The 23,546-nt window shown below is 43.7% G+C and overlaps 1 protein-coding gene across 8 annotated transcripts; it reads right to left on the reverse strand.

Moving 5' to 3' along the window:
• Positions 1-10,078: 10,078 nt before the first annotated feature.
• On the reverse strand, positions 10,079-22,565 carry LOC103504718 (Protein TONSOKU). 8 transcript variants are annotated; one of them, XM_035967452.1, is made up of 21 exons: positions 22,133-22,544; positions 20,578-21,375; positions 19,567-19,743; positions 19,313-19,404; positions 18,281-18,379; positions 17,979-18,210; positions 17,714-17,897; positions 17,592-17,620; positions 16,343-16,585; positions 15,299-15,446; positions 15,023-15,142; positions 13,792-13,892; positions 13,569-13,692; positions 13,115-13,227; positions 12,212-12,323; positions 11,739-11,843; positions 11,588-11,654; positions 11,385-11,505; positions 11,089-11,259; positions 10,883-11,000; positions 10,079-10,820 (listed from the first exon to the last, which is right to left on the reverse strand). In XM_035967452.1, exons 1-21 carry the CDS (start codon positions 22,430-22,432, stop codon positions 10,297-10,299), a joined length of 3,978 nt encoding a protein of 1,325 aa, XP_035823345.1. In that variant the 5' UTR covers positions 22,433-22,544; the 3' UTR covers positions 10,079-10,296. The 8 variants fall into 8 exon arrangements, with proteins under 8 accessions (XP_035823345.1, XP_008679248.1, XP_008679247.1 ...); XM_008681026.4 differs by having other exon boundaries at positions 17,592-17,623; XM_008681025.2 differs by having other exon boundaries at positions 17,714-18,210; positions 22,133-22,565.
• Between the last annotated feature and the right edge of the window lie 981 nt (positions 22,566-23,546).

The following is a 23,546-nucleotide window of genomic DNA, read 5'->3' on the forward strand; positions in this document are numbered from 1 at the left end:
AAAAGACCAATGTTGGGTTCAAAATAGAGAGCTAAAGGCATCCCGAAAGGCTCCCTGGTCTGGCGCACCGGACTGTCCGGTGGCGCACCGGACAGTGTCCGGTGCACCAGGGGACCTCTCGCTGAACTCCTCAGCCTCGGGAATTTTCAGAGCCGGCGCGCTATAATTCACCGGACTGTCCGGTGTACACCGGACAGTGTCCGGTGCTCCAAGAGGATGCGGCTCTGGAACTTGGCAGCCTCGGGAATTCGCAGCGGCTGCTCCGCTATAATTCACCGGACATGTCCGGTGTACACCGGACTGTCCGGTGTAACTGCGGGGCAACGACTACTTCGCGCCAACGGTCGCCTGCAACAGCAATTAATGCGCGCCAGAGCGCGCAGGCGTCAGGCACGCCCATACTGGCGCATCGGACACTCTACAGTACATGTCCGGTGCGCCACCGGACATCCAGGCGGGCCCAGAAGACAGTGCTCCAACGGTCGGATCCCAACGGGTTTGGTGACGTGGCTGGCGCACCGGACATGTCCGGTGCACCATACGGCAGTCAGCCCCACCAAACGGCTAGTTTGGTGGTTGGGGCTATAAATACCCCCAACCACCCACCATTCATAGTATCCAAGTTTTCCACTTCTCAACCACTTACAAGAGCTAGGCATTCAATTCTAGACACACCAAAGAGATCAAATCCTCTCCAATTCCACACAAGGCTTTAGTGATTAGCGAGAGAGATTTGTCGTGTTCTTTTGAGCTCTTGCGCTTGGATTGCTTCTTTTCTTTCTCACTTGTTCTTGTGATCAAAACTCCATTGTAATCAAAGCAAGAGGCACCAATTGTGTGGTGGCCCTTGCGAGGAAGTTTTGTTCCCGGTTTTGATTTGAGAAGAGAAGCTCACTCGGTCCGAGGGACCGTTTGAGAGAGGGAAAGGGTTGAAAGAGACCCGGTCTTTGTGACCACCTCAATGGGGAGTAGGTTTGCGAGAACCGAACCTCGGTAAAACAAATCCTTGTGTCACACTCCTTATTTGCTTGAGATTTGTTTTGCACCCCCTCTCGCGGACTCGTTTTTATTTCTAACGCTAACCCGGCTTGTAGTTGTGTTTATATTTGTAAATTTCAGTTTCGCCCTATTCACCCCCCCTCTAGGTGACTATCAATTGGTATCAGAGCCCGGTGCTTCATTAGAGCCTAACCGCTCGAAGTGATGTCGGGAGATCACGCCAAGAAGGAGATGGAGATCGGCGAAAAGCCCACTACAAGCCACAGGAGCACTTCATCGGAAGAGACCCGCATCAAGAGGAAGGAGAAGAAGAAGGACTCCTCCAAAGGGAAGGAGAAAGAATCTTCTTCACACCACAAAGAGAAGAAGGAGAAATCCTCTTCCCACAAGCCGCATCGGAGTGGGGACAAGAAAAAGAGGATGAGGAAGGTGGTCTACTACGAGACCGATTCTTCATCGGCATCCACCTCCGGCTCCGACGCGGCATCCGTCACTTCTAAGCGCCAAGAGCGTAAGAAGTATAGTAAGATTCTCCTACGCTACCCTCGCATTTCTAAACATACACCTTTACTTTCCGTCCCATTAGGCAAACCACCAACTTTTGATGGTGAAGATTACGCTAGGTGGAGTGATTTAATGCGATTCCATCTAACCTCGCTCCACAAAAGTATATGGGATGTTGTTGAGTTTGGTGCACAGGTACCATCCGTAGGGGATAAAAACTATGATGAGGATGAAGTAGCCCAAATCGAGCACTTCAACTCCCAAGCGACAACCATACTCCTCGCCTCTCTAAGTAGAGAGGAATATAACAAGGTGCAAGGGTTGAAGAATGCGAAGGAGATTTGGGATCTACTCAAGACCGCGCATGAGGGTGATGAACTCACCAAGATCACCAAGCGGGAAACGATCGAGGGGGAGCTCGGTCGCTTCCGTCTTCGCCAAGGGGAGGAGCCACAAGATTTGTACAACCGGCTCAAAACCTTGGTGAACCAAGTGCGCAACCTCGGGAGCAAGAAATGGGATGACCACGAGGTGGTTAAGGTTATTCTTAGATCACTCATATTTCTTAACCCCACTCAAGTTCAATTAATTCGTGGTAATCCTAAATACACACTAATGACTCCCGAGGAAGTAATCGGGAATTTTGTGAGCTTTGAGTATATGATCAAGGGCTCGAAGAAGATCAACGAGCTAGATGATCCCTCCACATCCGCGGCACAACCGGTCGCATTTAAGGCGACGGAGGAGAAGAAGGAGGAGTCTACATCGAGTAGACAACCAATCGACGCCTCAAAGCTCGACAACGAGGAGATGGCGCTTGTGTGGTGGCCCTGGCGGGGAAGTTTTGTTCCCGGTTTTGATTTGAGAAGAGAAGCTCACTCGGTCCGAGGGACCGTTTGAGAGAGGGAAAGGGTTGAAAGAGACCCGGTCTTTGTGACCACCTCAATGGGGAGTAGGTTTGCGAGAACCGAACCTCGGTAAAACAAATCCTTGTGTCACACTACTTATTTGCTTGAGATTTGTTTTGCACCCCCTCTCGCGGACTCGTTTTTATTTCTAACGCTAACCTGACTTGTAGTTGTGTTTATATTTGTAAATTTCAGTTTCGCCCTATTCACCCCCCCTCTAGGCGACTATCAGTGCACAAACCACATGACAGGGGAGAAGAAGATGTTCTCCTCCTACGAGAAAAACCAAGATCCCCAAAGAGCGATCAGATTCGGGGATGGAAATCAAGATTTGGTCAAAGGATTGGGTAAAATTGCTATATCACCTGACCATTCTATTTCCAATGTTTTTCTTGTAGATTCATTAGATTACAATTTGCTTTCTGTTTCGCAATTATGTCAAATGGGCTACAACTGTCTATTCACTGATCTAGGTGTCACTGTCTTTAGAAGAAGTGATGATTCAATAGCATTTAAGGGAGTGTTAGAGGGTCAGCTATACTTGGTAGATTTTGATAGAACTGAACTCGACACGTGCTTAATTGCTAAGACTAACATGGGTTGGCTATGGCACCACCGACTAGCCCATGTTGGGATGGAGAATCTTCATAAGCTTCTAAAGGGAGAGCACATTTTAGGATTAACAAATGTTCATTTTGAGAAAGACAGGATTTGTAGCGCATGCCAAGCGGGGAAGCAAGTTGGTGCTCACCATCCACACAAAAACATCATGACGACCGACAGGCCACTGGAGCTCCTACATATGGATCTATTCGGCCCGATCGCTTACATAAGCATCGGCGGAAGTAAGTACTGTCTAGTTATTATGGATGATTATTCTCGCTTCACTTGGGTATTCTTTTTGCAGGAAAAATCTCATACCCAAGAAACCTTAAAGGGATTCTTGAGACGGGCTCAAAATGAGTTCGGCTTAAGAATCAAGAAAATTAGAAGCGACAACGGGACGGAGTTCAAGAACTCTCAAATTGAAGGCTTCCTTGAGGAGGAGGGCATCAAGCATGAGTTCTCTTCTCCCTACACGCCACAACAAAATGGTGTAGTGGAGAGGAAGAATAGAACTATATTGGACATGGCAAGAACCATGCTTGATGAGTACAAGACTTCGGATCGGTTTTGGGCCGAGGCGGTCAACACTGCTTGTTACGCCATCAACCGGTTGTATCTACACCGAATCCTCAAGAAGACATCATACGAACTCCTAACCAGTAAAAAGCCCAATATTTCATATTTTAGAGTCTTTGGTAGCAAATGCTTTATTCTTGTTAAAAGAGGTAGAAAATCTAAATTTGCTCCTAAGACTGTAGAAGGCTTTTTACTAGGATATGATTCAAACACAAGAACATATAGAGTCTTTAACAAGTCCTTTGGACAAGTTGAAGTTTCTTGTGACGTTGTGTTTGATGAGACTAACGGCTCTCAAATAGAGCAAGTTGATCTTGACGAGATAAGTGATGAAGAGGCTCCATGCATCGCGCTAAGGAACATGTCCATTGGGGATGTGTGTCCAAAGGAATCCGAAGAGCCTCCAAATGCACAAGATCAACCATCCTCCTCCACGCAAGCATCTCCACCAACTCAACATGAGGACGAAGCTCAAGTTGATGAAGGGGAAGATCAAAGAGATGAGCCACCTCAAGATGACGGCAATGATCAAGGGGGAGATGCAAATGAGCAAGACAAGGAGGATGAAGAACAAAGACCGCCACACCCAAGAGTCCACCAAGCAATCCAACGAGATCACCCTGTCGACACCATCCTCGGCGACATTCATAAGGGGGTAACCACTAGATCTCGGGTTGCACATTTTTGTGAGCATTATTCGTTTGTTTCCTCTATTGAGCCACACAGGGTAGAGGAAGCACTACAAGATTCGGATTGGGTGGTGGCGATGCAAGAGGAGCTCAACAACTTCACTAGGAATGAGGTATGGCATTTGGTTCCACGTCCTAACCAAAATGTTGTAGGGACCAAATGGGTGTTCCGCAACAAGCAAGACGAGCATGGTGTGGTGACAAGGAACAAAGCCCGACTTGTGGCCAAAGGATACTCCCAAGTCAAAGGTTTGGATTTCGGTGAAACCTATGCACCCGTAGCTAGGCTTGAGTCAATTCGTATATTATTGGCCTATGCTACTTACCATGGCTTCAAGCTTTATCAAATGGACGTGAAGAGCGCCTTCCTCAATGGACCAATCAAGGAAGAGGTCTATGTTGAGCAACCTCCCGGCTTTGAAGATAGTGAGTACCCTAACCATGTTTATAAACTCTCTAAGGCGCTTTATGGGCTCAAGCAAGCCCCAAGAGCATGGTATGAATGCCTTAGAGATTTCCTTATCACTAATGGATTCAAAGTCGGAAAGGCCGATCCTACACTCTTCACTAAAACTCTTGAAAATGACTTGTTTGTATGCCAAATTTATGTTGATGATATTTGGGTCTACTAACGAGTCTACATGTGAAGAATTTAGTAGGATCATGACACAAAAATTCGAGATGTCTATGATGGGGGAGTTGAAGTATTTCTTAGGATTTCAAGTAAAGCAACTCCAAGAGGGCACCTTCCTAAGCCAAACGAAGTATACTCAAGACATTCTAAGCAAGTTTGGAATGAAGGATGCCAAACCCATCAAGACACCCATGGGAACCAATGGGCATCTCGACCTCGACGAGGGAGGTAAATCCGTTGATCAAAAGGTATACCGGTCGATGATTGGATCTTTACTCTATTTATGTGCGTCTCGACCGGATATTATGCTTTCCGTATGCATGTGTGCAAGATTCCAAGCCGATCCTAAGGAAGCTCACCTTACGGCCGTAAAACAAATCTTGAGATATTTAGTTCATACTCCTAAGTTTGGGCTTTGGTATCCTAGGGGATCCACATTTGATTTAATTGGTTATTCGGATGCCGATTGGGCGGGGTGTAAAATCAATAGAAAGAGCACATCGGGGACTTGCCAGTTCTTGGGAAGATCCTTGGTGTCTTGGGCTTCAAAGAAGCAAAATTCGGTTGCTCTTTCTACCGCCGAGGCCGAGTACATTGCCGCAGGACATTGTTGCGCGCAACTACTTTGGATGAGGCAAACCCTTAGGGACTATGGTTACAAATTAACCAAAGTTCCTCTTCTATGTGATAATGAGAGTGCAATCCGCATGGCGGATAATCCCGTTGAGCATAGCCGCACTAAGCACATAGCCATTCGGTATCACTTTCTAAGGGATCACCAACAAAAGGGAGATATCGAGATTTCATATATTAACACTAAAGATCAATTAGCCGATATCTTTACCAAGCCTCTTGATGAACAAACTTTTAACAAACTTAGGCATGAGCTAAATATTCTTGATTCTAGGAACTTCTTTTGATATCTTGCATGCATAGCTCATTCATATATCTTTGATCATATCTCTTTCATGTGCTATGACTAATGTGTCTTCAAGTGAATTTCAAATCAAGTCATAGGTATATTGAAAGGGAATTGGAGTCTTCGACGAAGACAAAGGCTTCCACTCCGTAACTCATCCTTCGTCATCGCTCCAAGCCACTCTCCATCTTTGGGGGAGAGAGCATTTCTCCTACTTTGGTATAATCTTCACTCATATTTTATTCTACCAAAGGGGAGAAAGTTACTTCAAGGGCTCTAATGACTCCGTTTTTGGCGATTCATGCCAAAGGGGGAGAAAATATTAGCCCAAAGCAAAAGGACCGCACCACCACCTCATTTTAAAATGATTTTCAATTGGAAATTTCAAATCGATATCTTATTATGTTCCAAAGGGGGAGAAAATAGTATTTCAAAATTGATATCTCAAAACCCTCTTGAACACTAAGAGGAGGATTTCATTTAGGGGGAGTTTTGTTTAGTCAAAGGAAAAGCATTTGAAACAGGGGGAGAAAATTTCAAATCTTGAAAATGCTTCGCAAAATCTTATTCATTTACCTTTGACTATTTGCAAAAAAACTTTGAAAAGGATTTACAAAAGAATTTGCAAAAACAAAACAAGTGGTGCAAGCGTGGTCCAAAATGTCAAAAATTAAAGAAACAATCCATGCATATCTTATAAGTATTTATATTGGCTCAATTCCAAGCAACCTTTGCACTTACAATCTTGCAACTAGTTCAATTTATATATTTCATACTTGCTTTGGTTTGTGTTGGCATCAATCACCAAAAAGGGGGAGATTGAAAGGGAATTAGGCTTACACCTAGTTCCTAAATGATTTTGGTGGTTGAATTGCCCAACACAAATAATTGGACTAACTAGTTTGCTCTAGTGTATAAGTTATACAGGTGCCAAAGGTTCACACTTAGCTAATAAAAAGACCAAGAATTGGGTTCATCAAAGAGAGCAAAGGGATAACCGAAGTGTGCCCTGGTCTGGCGCACCGGACTGTCCGGTGTGCCACCGGACAGTGTCCGGTGCACCAGGGGACTTCACGCTGAACTCTTCACCTTCGGGAAAATCCAGAGGCGCTCCGCTATAATTCACCGGACTGTCCTGTGTACACCGGATAGTGTCCGGTGCCCCAGGGAAGAGCGACTCTAGAACTCGCCAGCTTCGGGAAATCGCTCCGCTATAATTCACCGGACATGTCCGGTGTGCACCGGACTGTCCGGTGAGCCAGCGGAGCAACGGCTACTTCGCGCCAACGGTCACCTGTAGAAGCATTAAATGCGCGCCAAAGCGCGCAAAAGTCAGGCACGCGCGAAGTGGCGCACCGGACACTCTATAGTGCATGTCCGGTGTGCCAACGGACATCCAGGCGGGCCCAGCAGTCAGAGCTCCAACGGTCGGAACCCAACGGCCTGGTGACGTGGCTGGCGCACCGGACACTGTCCGGTGTGCACCGGACTGTCCGGTGCACCATGCGACAAACAGCCCCACCAAACGGCTAGTTTAGTGGTTGGGGTTATAAATACCCCCAACCACCCCACATTCAAGTCATCCAAGTTTTCCTACTTCAACCACTTACAAGAGCTCTAGCATTAAATTCTAGACACACCCAAGTGATCAAATCCTCTCCAAATTCCACACAACGCCTTAGTGACTAGTGAGAGAGATTTGCTTGTGTTCTTTCGAGCTCTTACGCATGGATTGCTTTCTTCTTTGATTCTTTCTTGCGATCAACTCAATTGTAACCAAGGCAAGAGGCACCAATTGTGTGGTGGCCCTTGCGGGGAAGTTTTGTTCCCGTTTGATTGAGAAGAAGAAGCTCACTCGGTCCGAGGGACCGTTTGAGAGAGGGAAAGGGTTGAAAGAGACCCGGTCTTTGTGACCACCTCAACGGGGAGTAGGTTTGCAAGAACCGAACCTCAGTAAAACAAATCCGCGTGTCACACTCTTTATTTGCTTGCAATTTGTTTTGCACCCTCTCTCGCGGACTTGATTATATTTCTAACGCTAACCCGGCTTGTAGTTGTGATTAACTTTGTAAATTTCAGTTTCGCCCTATTCACCCTCCCTCTAGGCGACTTTCACATATGATGACTTGAATATAAACAATGAACAATCAACTAATCGTATATGCAAGCAAGAGTAAGAGAGAAAAAACTTCTTGACAAGATTAAATAAACTGAAGCTATTTTTTTTGAAAGATACAACTACTAAGGGGGTGTTTGTTTGAGATTATCTTTTTTTGAATGTAATGGCAGGAGCTCTGCCTTTTTATTAAGAAGAAGATTAGAATTAACCCAGTTTTAAGGAAAACCGGGTTCGAAACCTACACAGGGAGCCCAAACAACACAAGCAGCGGCAACCCCACACACAAAGCACATCCAGAGTCATCGTTGCCGAGCTCAACACAAGGTACGAGCAGCTCCGACTTCGCCAGACGGGCCGCACATAGCTACAAGAACACGACGATGCCTACACCTTAAACTTGACACAGAAGGAGGACCGTGGTGCGCCATCGTTGCCAGGCCTCAACACACCCACACTCTAGGCAGCTCCGATTCTTCACCAGCGATCATGATCCAACACCCACCTTTGGTTTTTGCTTGACCTCCAAAACAATCCAGACCAGAGGAAGGGGCTTCGCCTCATGTCATCGTTGCCGAGCCACTTCCCCTAACGTAACAGCTTCGACTTCACGTTGCAAACCCCACCTCCACCCGCAATCCAGACGCTGGGAAGCAAAAGCGTCAACCGAAGGCAACGTCGAGGCCGAGACGAGCGCAAACGTGACGCCTTCAGGAAGGGAGTGACGTTCAGGACGCCACCGTCACATATCCAAGATGGACTGGGCTTTTGCCCATGAAAGACACAGCAATGCGCCGTCCTCAACAGGAGGAAGTGGCGCCCTCGGGCGTCACCGTCGCCGAGACTTTCGCCCAAGATGCCCTCCATCACTCGAAAGGCCAGGACCCCAGGTCAAAGCATGCAGCCACCGCCGTCGTCATCGCCCTGGCTTCCGCGTAAACCCCTCCAGAGGGCACCGACGCGCCGGCTACCGCAGCAACCGCAGCTACGTCGGCTGACATCCCCTCCGGCTAGGCACACGAAACCAGGAACACCTTGCCGTGTGCGCCACACGCACTACCACTGAAACCGCGTTGAGAGCATCACCATCTCAACAGTCACTCGCACGCAGCACGCCTCCAGCTCCAACCTCTGCAGGCCACCACAACCCAGAACGGCCAGAGACAGTGGCGCCTAGCCACTGCCACCGTCGACGCAGCCGTCGTCGTCATCACCACGGCAGCCACAGCCGCCACTGTGCCGGCCGCGAAGGCCAGCAGACCCCCGTCGTCCCCAGAAGGCCAAAAGGCACCGACGCAAAGAACCGCACGTGCCCCTCATCCCGATAGGCCAGCGTCAAGAGAGGTGCACCACCGCGTCCTGCACGCCCGCCAAGGCCGACGGACCTCAGCCACCTGCAAGAGTGACCAGCAGCCACAGCACGAAGACAAAGCATCTCGGCGCCAGACACCTGCATTGGCCACGACCGCCGTCGGCGCCGCCCGAGCCGGCCGCCGCCCAGCGTCCAGCCGCCCCACGCACATCCCGCAACTCTCGTCGCACGACCACCAGATCCAGCCGGCGGAAAACTGGATCTGGTGGTCCTAGCCTCCTCCACCGCCAGCCCGACAACGCCGACGAGGAGGCCTCCGGGAGGACTAGGCAGCCGTGCCCGCCCCAATCCGCTGGAGAAGAGAAGAGAGAGCCCCGCCGCCGCCTTCCCCGCGGGCCGCACGAGCAGCCGACAGCCCGCTCGGGCAGCGGCGCGGCAAGAGGAGGCGAGGTGAGGGTGGCGACGGCTAGGGTTAGGTGTCCGCTCGGTCACCCGCGCGGAGGCCTGTTTGAGATTATCTCAAACAAACACTCCTAGGACCATGTCCAGCGGTTTACCTATCTAATGATCTAAAATACTATTTTGCAATGTAGACTATACTGTCACGCAGTGAAGTTTAAATATAAGTAAGGATAAAAGAAACTGTCATAGAAAGAAAAGTTATTGATAAAAAATGGATCATGATAACAAAGGACTTAGGGAAGAAAATTAGTTTGGTGGTTTATATTCTATGCTAAGGGCTCTCGTAGCAGTGTAGTGTTGACGTAATAACAGTTCTACTTCCTTTTAATTGAAAAACTTGTCACACGGCACGATTTCGAAGGAGTAACTGCACCTCAGGAAACAACTGCATACCCAAATCTCAAGCATCTAGTATTGTAGTGTATACATTCCCGCGAATCAGCATAATTACTCACCAAACTATCGTGACTAGTGTGAAGTTGCATTGACAATGCTTCAACGCCTAGTTGATTCACTCATGATTTATTTACAGAGTGCAACCATAATTTAGCATCGGAAGGTCGTCCAGGGTTCACATTTGCAGGTCTCTTCTGCAGCAGGGTTTTAGGCCGCAGCACCTCATACCATCCACTGAAAAGTGGACCACCTCCTTATTTACATGTTTCCGAGCCATTCCATCGCCTCTCGGAACAGACGCCCAAGCAGAATACAGTGACTGGACTGCCTCCTCCGACAAACCATTGCAGCTAAGATCAAGCACCATCAACTGCTTTGCTGAAATAAGGGCCTTCGCCAGTTCTTCAATCATCTGACAAGAAGAGTAAGAGTTTTTCTGCGATGAACTTGCACAGCTCCTGCGTGAACCAGATCTGGCACGGTGGGCATCATTATCTGCTTCATCTTCACTGTCTGGAACCTGCATGTTCGCAAAATCTATGTTCCCTGGAGCTATATCATTCGTTGTTTCAGGGTCATTACATTGCTTTTGCTCAGAAGCTGTTGATACTTCCTGCATGTCTTCGTCATACTTTGTTGTTGTCTCCAACGCCAAGTTGGTGTTCTTAGACACGCGCAGCTCCTCTAATTGGCTGTTTTCTGAAAGTAGAATATTATTAACTTAATGTAGAGACTGATGCTTCCACAAAATTGTTCCTCACCTGGTAATGATTGAATGACACGGACAATTCCAGCAAGTCCAAGATTGCATTTGTCAAGGCTGAGAGATCTAATACTGCATTGGGGATTTACAAGCATTCGCTGTACAGCATCACATCCCTGCATAATATAATGTAACACAACAGATCATTGCTACTGAAATATGAGGATAAATGTTACCGAAGCATATGAGAGTAGAAAATTGAACCTCCAGGTTAATTGGATTTCCTCCAAGGTTTAACTCAAGAATATTGATCCGGGAGAGATTTGTACAGATTTGTGTGAAATCAGGTGTTGTGAGCCCACAATTAGACAACTCCAACCTTAGGAAATCTTGAGATGTACAAGACAATGCCTCAGTAAGCCTAGTTGTCTCCACCTGCATAAACAGTAGTACCATTGCTTGTGTACAGGTTGCAAACACTAACCACAAATGGAAAGCAAAGCCTTTTTTTTCTCGAACGCAAAGCCTTTCTTTGGAAAAGAAAATGGAAAGCAAATTACCGGTCCAATGGAAGTTCCACCTAGCAGAAGTCCTGATAGGCACGAGGATTGTGCAAGGAGGCACAACTTATCAACCATTAACTTATTCAGTTTTATACCAGTCAGGCTTAGTTCTGAAAACCTGCAAGAACAACATGCATGGCTGGTCTATACTTGCCAACACCTTAGTAACTATACAACTGATATGGACATTTTCTGCTAACCTTGTGAGAGATGCAAGTTTGGATAGAAGGTTAAGCATTGTATTGCTAGAAATTGGGTTGTTCTTTCCTGCCAAAGGTACGGAATTTTTGAACGTTTGGACATTGCTCTATGCAAATCACAAGAGAAGCAGGCCGTAATGATAATAAGTACCTAATGAGAGATGTGAAAGGACAGACTCTTCATGGAGTGCATCTGTCATCTTCTGAACAGTTCTTGACGTGATAGAACACTGCTCGACATTCAAGCTATAAAGTGCTGTAAACAAAGCAGATACATAACATGCAGTTTATGAAACAAAAATAAATATCTCTTTTTATGACAGTCAATGAAACAAAACAAGAAAAATCAGGGAAAACCTCGACTAATCTGTATCCTAGCCCAACTACCCACCCACCCAGTCTCCAAAAGAAGCTATACAGGCAGACCCAGCACATGAGTGAGGTCTAAGTCTCTAAGAAAGAAATAAACCAAGGCAAGTCTTACTCCGCAAATGCGGAGATGCTGCTTCGAACCTGCAACCTGATGACTCGGTGAGACAGGTCTCACGACTGCACCGGACCTGCCCTTACAAAAGAAGGTATATGCATTTCTACAATTCTACTGACATATAAAATGCTACATACCTTTGCACTTTTTCAGGATTGTGAATAGGTAAGAACTGCATGCATCAGTGAGGCGATTCCCAGATAGATTAAGTACTTCCAATCGATCAGTCAAAACAGCGCACTCACATATCTATTCAGTAAATAACGAGGCAAAAAGTGGCTTAGCATTTTACTGAATATATGCTGTAAAGCAAGAGAATTTGTGTTGACTCGGGTCAATAAGTGAGATCACTTGGGGAAAAAACAAATAAATTAAAAAAAAATGACCAGCTAAAAAGCCCCTAGCAGATTCAGACAAAGAGGAATCTAGAGTTTGTTTTGTAATAAATTTAATTTCTAAAAATATCAAAGCATCAAGAAATCTTTAGAAACTAATAGACTGTTCGTCAGGTTTGGTGTATCCTGTTCCAGAACCATTTTGCAAGACCCAAGATTTTAGTTTGATAAACAAATATTAATGCCCCTTGAAGAAATGGCTTACATAGCTTGCATAAAATGTATCAGATTAACACATGCTAGAATGATTCCTCTCATGAATTGTTTGTCCCTCCTATCAGCTTAAGCTTTTGGATTGAACTGGTTGATGCATGCAACTTAATATGGTATCAAAGCTAGAGATCTCGAGTTCGAATCCTGATTAGTGCAATTAAATAAAATAATTGTTGTTCACTCTTATTCCACGTCTGAGACCCAAGAGAGACGAGAGACTCGACATGAGGGGAGGTGTTGGAATATAATATAAGTGAATTGCACACCACTCCTATCAAGTTAAGCTTTTTGGTTGAACTGGTTGGTGCATGCAACTTAATAGTTACCAATGTGCAGAAGCTGAATGGAGAATTTCAAGCCAAAATTCCGATGGGATGATAGGAGTATCATATTATTTCACTTTGATAGATAAGTTTCTGGGATTGTAAAAACCTGAAATAAAGCAGTTGGACCCAATCGATTACAATGTAAATCCAGAGTCAAGCCACCATATGTGTGACTTGATGAAGCAAATATATGCTGAAGTCTTTCAACTGTTTGATTTCCTGAGATTTGTGGGCAGGAATAATAAATCAGTCCAATAAGTCATAGTATAAGAGCAAAGTTATTCTATACCATCCTACAAACTAAAACCACAAAGCAGTACGATCATCAATGAATTACTAACTACTGTGTGATTCAAAATTAATGTCCTTGAACGGCTACAAAATTCATGGCTTTAACTGCTTGAAATAGCACAAAGCACTACATAAATGGGGACTGCTGGAACATGTTATGTGCTGCACTACAAGGGCCTAAAGAAACAACCACTTAGCTGTAACTGATTTATACAGAACTGTCGAGTAATTATGAAATGAAATGACTGTAGTTACTTGAAAAAGGCTACCTAGTAAATTATGAGAAAGATCCAAAACTGCTATTGTTTTGTGAGATCTTAGGGCATCAAGAAAGGGGACAATTGACATATCCTGCAGTCCGCAATCAGAAACAATGATTTCATCTTCGGAGACCTGTCAGAGAATAGAAGGAACACATTTGGCATAGTTAAGTAGAGCTGCCTTTTGACATTATCATTCAGATACGACGTACGAGCCAACTAAAATGTTTACCTCAAGATTATATAGTTTCGTCAGCAGCTTCTTATTGGGTGCTTCTAATGACTTCATGCAGAAATCAACATACAACTTCATCAGCTGCTTTGGCACCCAATCTTCATTACAAATATGGTATGTCAGAAGATATTAGCTGATAAAATATATAGAAATTATGTTTCACAGTTTCACCATGATGCATTTCTATGCAAGATAATGAACTTAATCCGCGGAACCAGGGAGAGGGAAAGGGGCACACGCGGAGGAAGGGGTGCTAGTGGGGGACAGACAACAAATAGATCTAGCAGGTGCTAGCTCTGTGTGACAAGCTCAAGTACACAATGGGAGCTGAAGAATCCAAAAATAATTTAAAGCGGACTGAGGTAAAAGCTTGTCTTCCAGCCATAACTTCTTTTAGACCAGAGACATTGGCCCTGCTTATATTGAAAGCACATTAACAAGTTTTGCTGGGGACACCAGCTCACATTGAAAGCATAACACGCAAAAAAGATTGAGGACCTTGTTTTCTTATCAAAGAAGTTTAGTGCTCCTAAATAAGGAAACCAGAAAGTTCAGAGCTGCTGCTACATGCCATTTTCTGATAGCCCCTTAAGAGTGAATTTTGTACTGTAAACCATGATGACTCAATGATGGTCTAAACTTGTATGGGGCAGTGTAATAACCTGCACTGGAAACTTTACACATGAAGAGGAAGGTTTCCTAACATTGGATGGATAAGAACATTTTCAAGGATTTTGCCTATTGTCATTACTCATTAGTCATTACAAGACATTGGAGCAGCTGGTAAGTTGGCACGGTCACTGTAGTAGGCTAGTATGATGCAGTATATAAACTGCATATTCTATATTTCTATTTGCAATTGCTTGTAGTAGGCTAGTATGATGCAGTATATAAATCGCATACAATATCCTATTCGTGTATTAGACATTTTTCAAAAGTTGAATTTGTTAATGCATATTCTATGCTAGCAAGTAGCAACAAAGAATCAAAGGTGGGCTATCTGGGAAAGGGTTTGCTTGCATTTGAGAATAGACAAATGGGCTCTTCTCTACTAGAAGGTTTTTCTTGCCTACCAGCAAGGCTACTAGGCAAAGAGAGCAAGGGGAACAAACATGCCAAACGATCTTCGTGTGTCCTAGACTCCTAGTATCCATGCAAGAGTAGTAGTCTAAGAAATGTAGTTGAGAACAAGGCATTCCATTTTATAAAAAGATAAGAACATGCATACCATCAATAACAACATCAACACACTTCTGTTCAGAAGCGAGCTGATCATCATAATATATGGATACCGCATCTTCCAATACCTTCCCACGAAACTTTAGCTCCCCAATGATAGGCAATAGACCTAGAAAGTAATGTATGAATGTAAGATCCCAGCAGCAAGTATAGAAAAATAAAATGCAGGTGTACCAAATAGAAGACCAACCAAGCTAAGTAGGACAAATCCGAAGACAACAATGTAAACAGAAATTGAGAAGAAAGGAGAACTTAGAATACAAACCTTTGGCCCTTTTTTCATCAGAAATCTGAAGATAATATACACATGCTACTTCAACTTTGAGAGAGTCAATGCTAAAAGCACCTTCATGTACACAAGCACGTCCATCCAAGTAAACCAGATGGCCGCCGATTCTGAAGGCCCAGAAGTGCTGCAGAGGAAGCATCCCATTTTATTCCATAGAATATCCATAGTTGGAGTAACTGTGTAACTTGCAAGTAAATGCCTGATGAGGGTCTGAGGCTAAGGAGTATACACAGATTTATCAAATTTAATTATGCTCCTCCTGCTTCTTCAAATAAATAAATAAATATCACGAAGTGCCTCTTACTTTTTTTCCTCAGACACGCAAAAACAACTGTCATTTTATTAAATATGAGAAAAGGAGTTTGCATGAACAAACACAACACAAACAAAAAGATAGCAAGACATACTCGAACCAACACCGTCTCAGAAATCTAATGTCCATACACAAAGGTAACGAAGTGAAATCTACTGTCCATACACAAAGGTGGCGAAGTGATACAGAGTGATGGTAGTAAAAGGTTAAAGGCATCCTTTGAGAAGGTTAGCAGTTCGATTTTATGTTTAATTTACTCTGGTCTATGGTGTGGCTGAATCAGAGACGCCAGATCAGCCCTCAAGGGGAACAACTGCCACTGTTCACAAAGTGTGGGAAACCCTAACCCTAACAAGGGATTGGGTGATGTATTAATAGACTGGGTTAGTTGGGTCTGACCCATTACACAGGGGTGAGAAGGTAATTACACGGAGTAAACCCAAACCCTAAACGGGTACTCTAACACAAAGTATTATAGAAAATAAAAATAAGGTACTGTTAAGTGTGGGGATCTGTTTGAGCACATCAGCACGTGTAGACATATCAGAGTAATTGGCTGAATTGAACATAACATACTATCACAGAAATTCTTCATTAAAATAAGCACAGGGGGGATAGAACAATTTGTGATGCTTTTCACTTGCTTGTGTTTACGAGAACTTATAATTTGGCAAGCATGGGAAGATAAAAGTAGCTGTAATACTTACATTATCAGCATCTTTGGATTGAGAACCAACAGCATTTTGGCTTTCATTCAGACTGTTTGAGCCAGGTGTACTGAGCTTGGAAAAACTTGCTGCTGATTTGGAGGTTGGTCCCTTTCCTGCACTGGAAGCACCTAATCCTATGCCTTCAAAAGCATGATCAATAGGACTACTTGATTTGAATGAACAAATGCTCTCCTCAGCTGGATAGGGTGCATCCCTTGTTTGATTAACTTGTAAAGTATCCTGCGGATGGATAGAAGCTCTCAATCTGGTGCTTCAGGAGAGTATAATTAGAAGTCATTTTTTCTCGAACACGCAGGAGAACTGCACATCAATATATTAAAAAGAAAAAGGTGGGTCCAAAATAGACCAGTACAAGGTGAAGCCATTTCACGGTGACCAGAACATGAAGTACAAGAAAACATCCATCCAAAACCCCGAAAATAACCACTGAGGCCAGAACTAAGGCCAAATGGTCCTCAGCCCAGAAGCCCCAACCAAGCACCAAAGCCTAGCTTCCTCACTAATGTCCTGGATGATCTCACGGGTGCTCGGAGAGGCGCGCTCAAAGACACACGCGTTGCGGTGTTTCCACAGCCACCACGCAATCAGCACCACCAGTGAATTGAAGCCTTTTTTTCTTTTTTTAGGCACCAGAGGTTCCATAGCTCTCCACCATTCTTGAAAGTTTGCCTCGCTAGCACTAGGCGTGCATTGCTGCAGTCAAACCATCACGAGCACTTTTTGCCAAACTTCTCTGGCAAAAACGAATGACACTATAATGTGTTGGACAGTTTCCCCATCCTGATCACATAGAAGGCACTGCTCAGGGTGTTCCAAACCATGCTGTGCAAGCGATCTGCTGTCCAACATCTGTCTGACTGCTATTGCCATCAACATCTAGTGTATACGTTCAAAAAACATCTGGTGTAACCAAAGAGAACAAGGAGATGATGTGAACCACATCATGGTCCTTTTGGCATATCTCCAGCTCCGAAAATTTCTTGAATGAGGATATAATATACAAGAATTCGTAGAATTTGAGCTGGGAAAAGTGATATATTGAGGGTGTTTGGGTGAAGCAATTCTGTTTGCATTGCAAACTAAAAATAGATATTTAAACTACTATATATTAGCCTACAAACTCTATGCACATGGGACATCCATCCCTGACAAAACATGGCTTATATTTCAATTCCCAGTCAAGACTCAAGAAGATAAGCCGGAAGGATCATCAGTGTTTTGTTACCTGGTTTCTGCTGCTGCTTGCTCCATGGTCTGCTGGTCACAAAAATGAGGTGTCAATACAACTAGGAGGTAAACTTTAACCATTCCATCATATGAATATGTAATGCTAATCAGCGTTTGTACCTGAGACTGACATACTATCTGCAGGACTAGTTGATGTCTTTTTAAACTGAACGTTTTCATGATTCTCGTCGGATTCATCATCTGATAAGATCACACGGACACGTTTTCTGCCAACAGAGTGATCAGAACGTGATCTACTTAAAACTGCCCTAGTGCCTTCAGCCATATCACCTAGTTCATCAACCTTCTTAGAAGAATTATGTATGTCTTCAGTCACATCACATAGTTCATCAAACTTCTTAGAAGAATTCCGTATCTTGGGTACCTTAATCTTGGATGAGCTCCCACTCCTCTGAACGAGTGAAGCAAGCGTAACATCATCATCAGGTTCCTCGTAGTTATTTGCAGCCTGTCCATGGTCATTCTGAGCATCAAGCGTGTTATCAGATGTGCAACCACCTTCAGTGTCAGTTTCTGAGCAGTAGTCACTAACAGTATCCCTTGCTTCACATTGATTCAGTGTTTGCTTCAGATTGTCTATTTTTTCCTGCATTTTCCTGAAAAGGAAATCCTTTTAGTTTGCATAAAATAAAACTCTTTTGTGCAAAATCTGTCTTAGTAACTTACTTGGCTTCTTCGATATTATCAAATCTGACCATATGACTGTAATGCATGTTCTCGAGGGCAGAAAGTTGCACATTAGGTAGGTCTGCTTCCACAGCAATCCTGCATATGATATGATGTGAGCATCAGAAACTAAAGATGGAAGCATCATGCTGTTAAGGACAAGAGCAGTTAATTATTAGAAAGATAGGTGGCACGGGCGGTCGGGCGCAGACCCAACACAATAATGTGACACAAAAACTAAAACGGCAATATGGGATTAAACAAATAAACTCTGCAATACAGTTGAGCTGATGTTAAAACTAAAAGTATCAAAGATGCTGGATGTTTAGGACAAGCTCAATCCCTTGATATATAAAGTGTTTCCCTAGAAGATAGGGGTGCAATCCAAAACTAAAGATGCAGCTCAATCAAGATATTAGCACTTCACAATTTCTCATTTCTAAATCGCAAACTTTAAAAAAGTATAGTTTTCATTAATACAAGAAATGGTGTTGGGGGGGGGGGGGGGGGGGGGGCTGCCTTCTCCTTCTTGGAGTGCGCCAAGGAGAGAGGAGTTGAGGAGGGAACACAACAAATATGGAGGAGCAGAGCTGTGATCACCCTGGGAGGCCAGGATGGCCGAAGGTGATCGCCCACTGTTGGGAGATCTTCTTTCGATGATTTCCTAATACAATCTAAGGCACCTTATATCATAGCGCCTCCCTAACAAACTAACAACTCCATCTCCTAAATTATAGCACTAACATCTCCTAACAAACTGCACCTTATCCTGGCGCCTAAAGCTGCATCTCCTAAATAATAGAACCAACCTTCCTCCTAATGACTTATCTGTTTCTTTTGGCGTCTACTGTACTTCTTTCCAATAAAAGAATCTATAACAAATGGGTTCTCAAATGCCTAATAGAAATGTTAGTGAATAAAGCCTCCAATGTCGTGTCCTATGTATTGTTCATGGCCATTTACTTAAGATCACAGCATGCAAGTTTACTTAAAATCTTCTGACTTTTGGACAGGAAGACATCAAGATAATACCGGTAGCCTTCTTCGTAAGCTTGCAATGCACCAGCCCAGTCGCCACAAGAATCAAGAACATTGCCAATGTTCACTTTCGCTAATGCTTGTCCCTGAAATAGGACATATCTTAGATGAGCACAATTTGAAATCAGAATCAAGTAAACAAGAAAGGTGATCATACTAGTAGGATTCACTTCAAAAAAATCATACTAGTAGGATGCATGACAGCATATTCACAAATACAAATGAGGACATATAGGCTAGCAGCTCACCTCTAAGTTCCCTATCGACCGATATATGTTCCAACTTTTCATGTACCACTTACGAGCTTTACTGAAGTTTCTAAGCTTTTGGTATGATTCTCCTATCGACAGAAGAGAATCACTCAACTTTTCCTTATCGCGAAGTTCATTTGCTACCCTTTTTTTCCCTTTTGAGAATTCCTTGTGCTGGAGAACAAATAATTACATGAATGAGTCAAGAAATTACTATATTGCGCCCCGGTGCATTGTTGATATTAGTGAGGTGAGCATAAATGCATTTTTCATATTTGCACAATGTTTTAATCATTTCAGTTCTGAAATTCAGAAAGTAAATAAACTGATCAATAGTCGGTTTTCAAACATGATATACCAGATGAAAGTTATCTATGATTGGTTTTAATATTTTATCAGGCTCCCACATTTATGTTATATCTCAGGAGTTCAAAATGGGAATGGGCAGTGTGACTTTTCTGACGAAGCTGGTCACACAAAGACTATGGACCAAACCATTTCCCTTGGCACCAATCTAACATTAGAACACTGACAAATAGTTCCATCAAATCAGGTTACTTTTCTTTGCACTGCTCAGAAAGGTTTCAGGTTAACAGAATGCAGCACAAATATAGAATACAGGTAATTAAGTTGGAAGTTGCAATCCCTAATTGTGTAAATAAGTTAGTAAGACATTCCAAATAAAACATTCATATTTCTGACAAATAAAACTTTATGTTCAGATCCAGTAACCAATTATTTTTTTGGAGATCATATACAGTTTCAGAACTGCAACTCAAAAGATAAAACCAACAACAATTGTCCCAGTTCTTTCAGTCATAAAAACTATCAAGCATAACCTATAAACCGATTATTCATGCACATGCATAAAATAGGCTAGAAATGGGGAAAATCTCATTTGTGAATAAGATAAAAATAATAATAAAATAAATTCTCATGGATACGATGGTCCAAGTTTATAACAAGGTGAATAAAAATCTGGTACTAGTTACCGTGCGGTCCGCTTACTTTTTGCCATGCACATATCATCCTGGCCTTCTCAATAAGACTATCCAGCCATGCATGCTGATCAAGTAGGAGTTTTCTCTCTTTAGATGTTCCACGAGCATTAGAAGTGTCCCGGATAAGTTTTTTTAGCTTCAGTTCATCCTCCTTCAACTGCTCAAATACTTCAACTGCTTTCGTAACAGTTTCAATATTCTGGTGAATTTGTTCAATTAGAGCATCCTCATCTTCCAAGGATCTTGCTACTTCAAGAGCTTTATTGTAACAAAGTTTTGCATTGTCATACTTCTGAACTCGATAATGTAACTCCCCCAGATTTATGAATCCTTTTGCCTCACCTTGAAGATGGCGTATTTTTCTACATATCTCTATGTCCTTCTCAATGTGCCCCCTGGCTTTTTTCCAATTCTGTAGTTCAGTATAAACATTTCCGAGATTATGATGGAGCCTAGTGCGAGCATCATCATACGAATCTACCTCTTCGTCGTCGCATATCTTCAGGCCCTGGATAAGTAGTTTCTCAGCTTCTTCAAAATTATCAAGTTCCAGCTCAAGCATGCCCATATTATTGTACGCATCAATAAGTTCTTTTAGAAAGTCCGACTTTTGGGAAGGGGATCTCTCCTTTAGAATCCTTGCCAGCTTCATCGAAGATTTAAAGTACTTTTTTGCATTCCTTATGGCACTATGGTCATTTTCAGATCTTAGAAGGATTTCATGGTATGTTCTCCCAAGCTGTGTGGTAGCTCGCTGCTGCTCAACAAGGTCATCAGACTCCTTTGCGAGCTGTAGATGCTTCTTCTGTCAAGCCAACAAACATCAAGGTAAATGGAAGTTTGAGTTCATGTAGCAGAATCAGCAAAATGTATGAAATGAGGTCTGAGTATTATTCTAATTCTTAGCATCTCAATTATAACAAGAGGTTAGCATTTAACACCGGAGGCAGTGACCAAATCACCTAATGACCATATCTTGATAAATGTACATGCACTGTGACAGGGTAGATACAGCATGATCAGTAATACTCCCTCCATTTTTTTTATTTGTCGCTGGATAGTTGAATTTTACACTAACAAACGACGAATAAAAAAGATCGGAGGTAGATAATGTAATGTAATCCAACTATCCAAGGTCAATAAGCGTGTGAAAAAACTAAAACAATTAACATGTGCCTAAACCCAACACTGCAAGCCAAGGGTCACATATACATCACTAAATATCAGACCTTTGAAAGAATATATTATCATATAAGACAGATGCACTACCAGAAAGTCCACACCACAGCTGGTATTCAATTGTATATATATACAGTGCCTAATAACATAATTTGAGAATAATCGAACCCTACACTGCAGTCCAAATGCATGCCCAGATCAATAGTCCACCAAATGGTTAAAAATTCATAAATTCAGCACCGAAATTACAACTGCGAGTGGGAATGCATTAGCGTTATACTGCATAGCACACCTCCTGTCGTTTAAAACATCTGAAACCATGGTCGGTATTCGGTAGGCAAGTAAGCGAGATGGATGGTGGAATCTGAGGAGTGAGTAGTGACCTGGTAGGTGAGCGCCTCCGAGAAGCGGCCGAGGCGGAGGTAGACCTCGCCGAGCGACTGACAGGAGGGGAGGAGGTGCCGCTGCGGGAGGTGCTTTACGGAGACCTCGTAGTCCGCCCGAAGCCACCGGAGGGCCTCGACGTACTCGCAGCGGCGCTTGTAGATGTCGCCGATGACGTTAGCCCAGCGCGCCTCCTCCTCCCGATTACCCTCCGCCGACGCCTCCTTGTAACCGCGCTTCGCCCCCCGCAGCTCCTCCTCATCCTCCTTCTTCGACCGCCCCCCGCCGCCGCGCGCCATCGCCGCCGCTACGACTGAGGACCCGACGCCTGACTTTTTTCCCTTTTTCCACCCGAATTTTCCGTCAAGGGCCGAGAGGAAGGAAAACGCCGGACTGATCAGATGGAAGGGGATTCTCCCGCCAAATTATTTCAGGGCCCCGCCTCCAGTTTCACTAATCTCTTCTCTGCGTTTCTCGTGGGCCTGCGTAGGAAGCATGTAATATGGGCCATGGCCTGTAGGAGGAGGATATCTTAAGCTTCTGGGGTGTCTCTCTTGTTGTTCGGTCCTTCAATCAAAAAAGAAAATATATATATATAGAGCAGATATAACGGGAGCCATGGGTTTCTAATAGTTAAAGGAAGCTCAGGTCGATCATCCCTGCAACCTGGTTCAACCCAGCGCACCGACTAGACCAGGCTGTCGGTTGCACCACCCGCGCCCACGTCTGTGCGCGCAAAAAAGAATGCATGCATGAGTCAAAGTCAAACACGTCACTTGCATGCGCATAAATTTAGGAAAGATATGTACGGCGGTTTGTATTTTTAAATATTTTATTTCCTCCATAAATTTAGGATCGCTGCAACAGCCATGCAACTAGACTCGTAAGGACCATTTTATGATATATACTGCTATTAAATATGCTACCCTGTGTAGATAATTATGCAATTCGGTATACTGCGTAAAAATCTGTTACCACCTGCATGCACACGAATTTATGATGAAAATAATGTGTAATGAAAGGAAATGAATTACACGCATAGAAACAAAAATTCGTATTTAATGTTTTATTTCCTTCATAAATATAGGATCCCTCCAACAGCCATGCAGCTAAACACATTATATCTAGTTTATGATATATATTGGTACAAATTATACTATATGGTGTAGCTATTTATGCAATTCGTTACACTGCGTAAAAAATCTGGCATGTTGTTCACTGGTGGACGCATCTCCGGGTTGGAGCGTAATAACCTTAAGTTTTGAGCATAAAATCCTTCCATTATAAGCGTAAATACCGAGTCAATGTGAGAGGTTGATAGCTCTAGTAGGTTGTTATTACGATCCTATTTTTATGGCAGATCCGAAAAATATGGCAGCCGCATGCATGCGGTTATACAGATCCAAAAATTAT

This window comes from Zea mays, chromosome 4 (genome assembly GCF_902167145.1).
Source record: "Zea mays cultivar B73 chromosome 4, Zm-B73-REFERENCE-NAM-5.0, whole genome shotgun sequence".
In the NCBI taxonomy this organism is placed as follows: domain Eukaryota; kingdom Viridiplantae; phylum Streptophyta; class Magnoliopsida; order Poales; family Poaceae; genus Zea; species Zea mays.

Coding starts and splice junctions, on each gene's coding strand:
- LOC103504718 (XM_008681024.4), bottom strand. CDS start 22,432: ATGGCGCGCGGCGGCGGGGGGCGGTCGAAGAAGGAGGATGAGGAGGAG. Junction 16,586..17,591: donor CAAGCAGCAGCAGAAACCAG/GTAACAAAACAC, acceptor ATCCATCCGCAG/GATACTTTACAAGTTAATCA. Junction 11,655..11,738: donor CCTTTCACATCTCTCATTAG/GTACTTATTATC, acceptor TACCTTTGGCAG/GAAAGAACAACCCAATTTCT.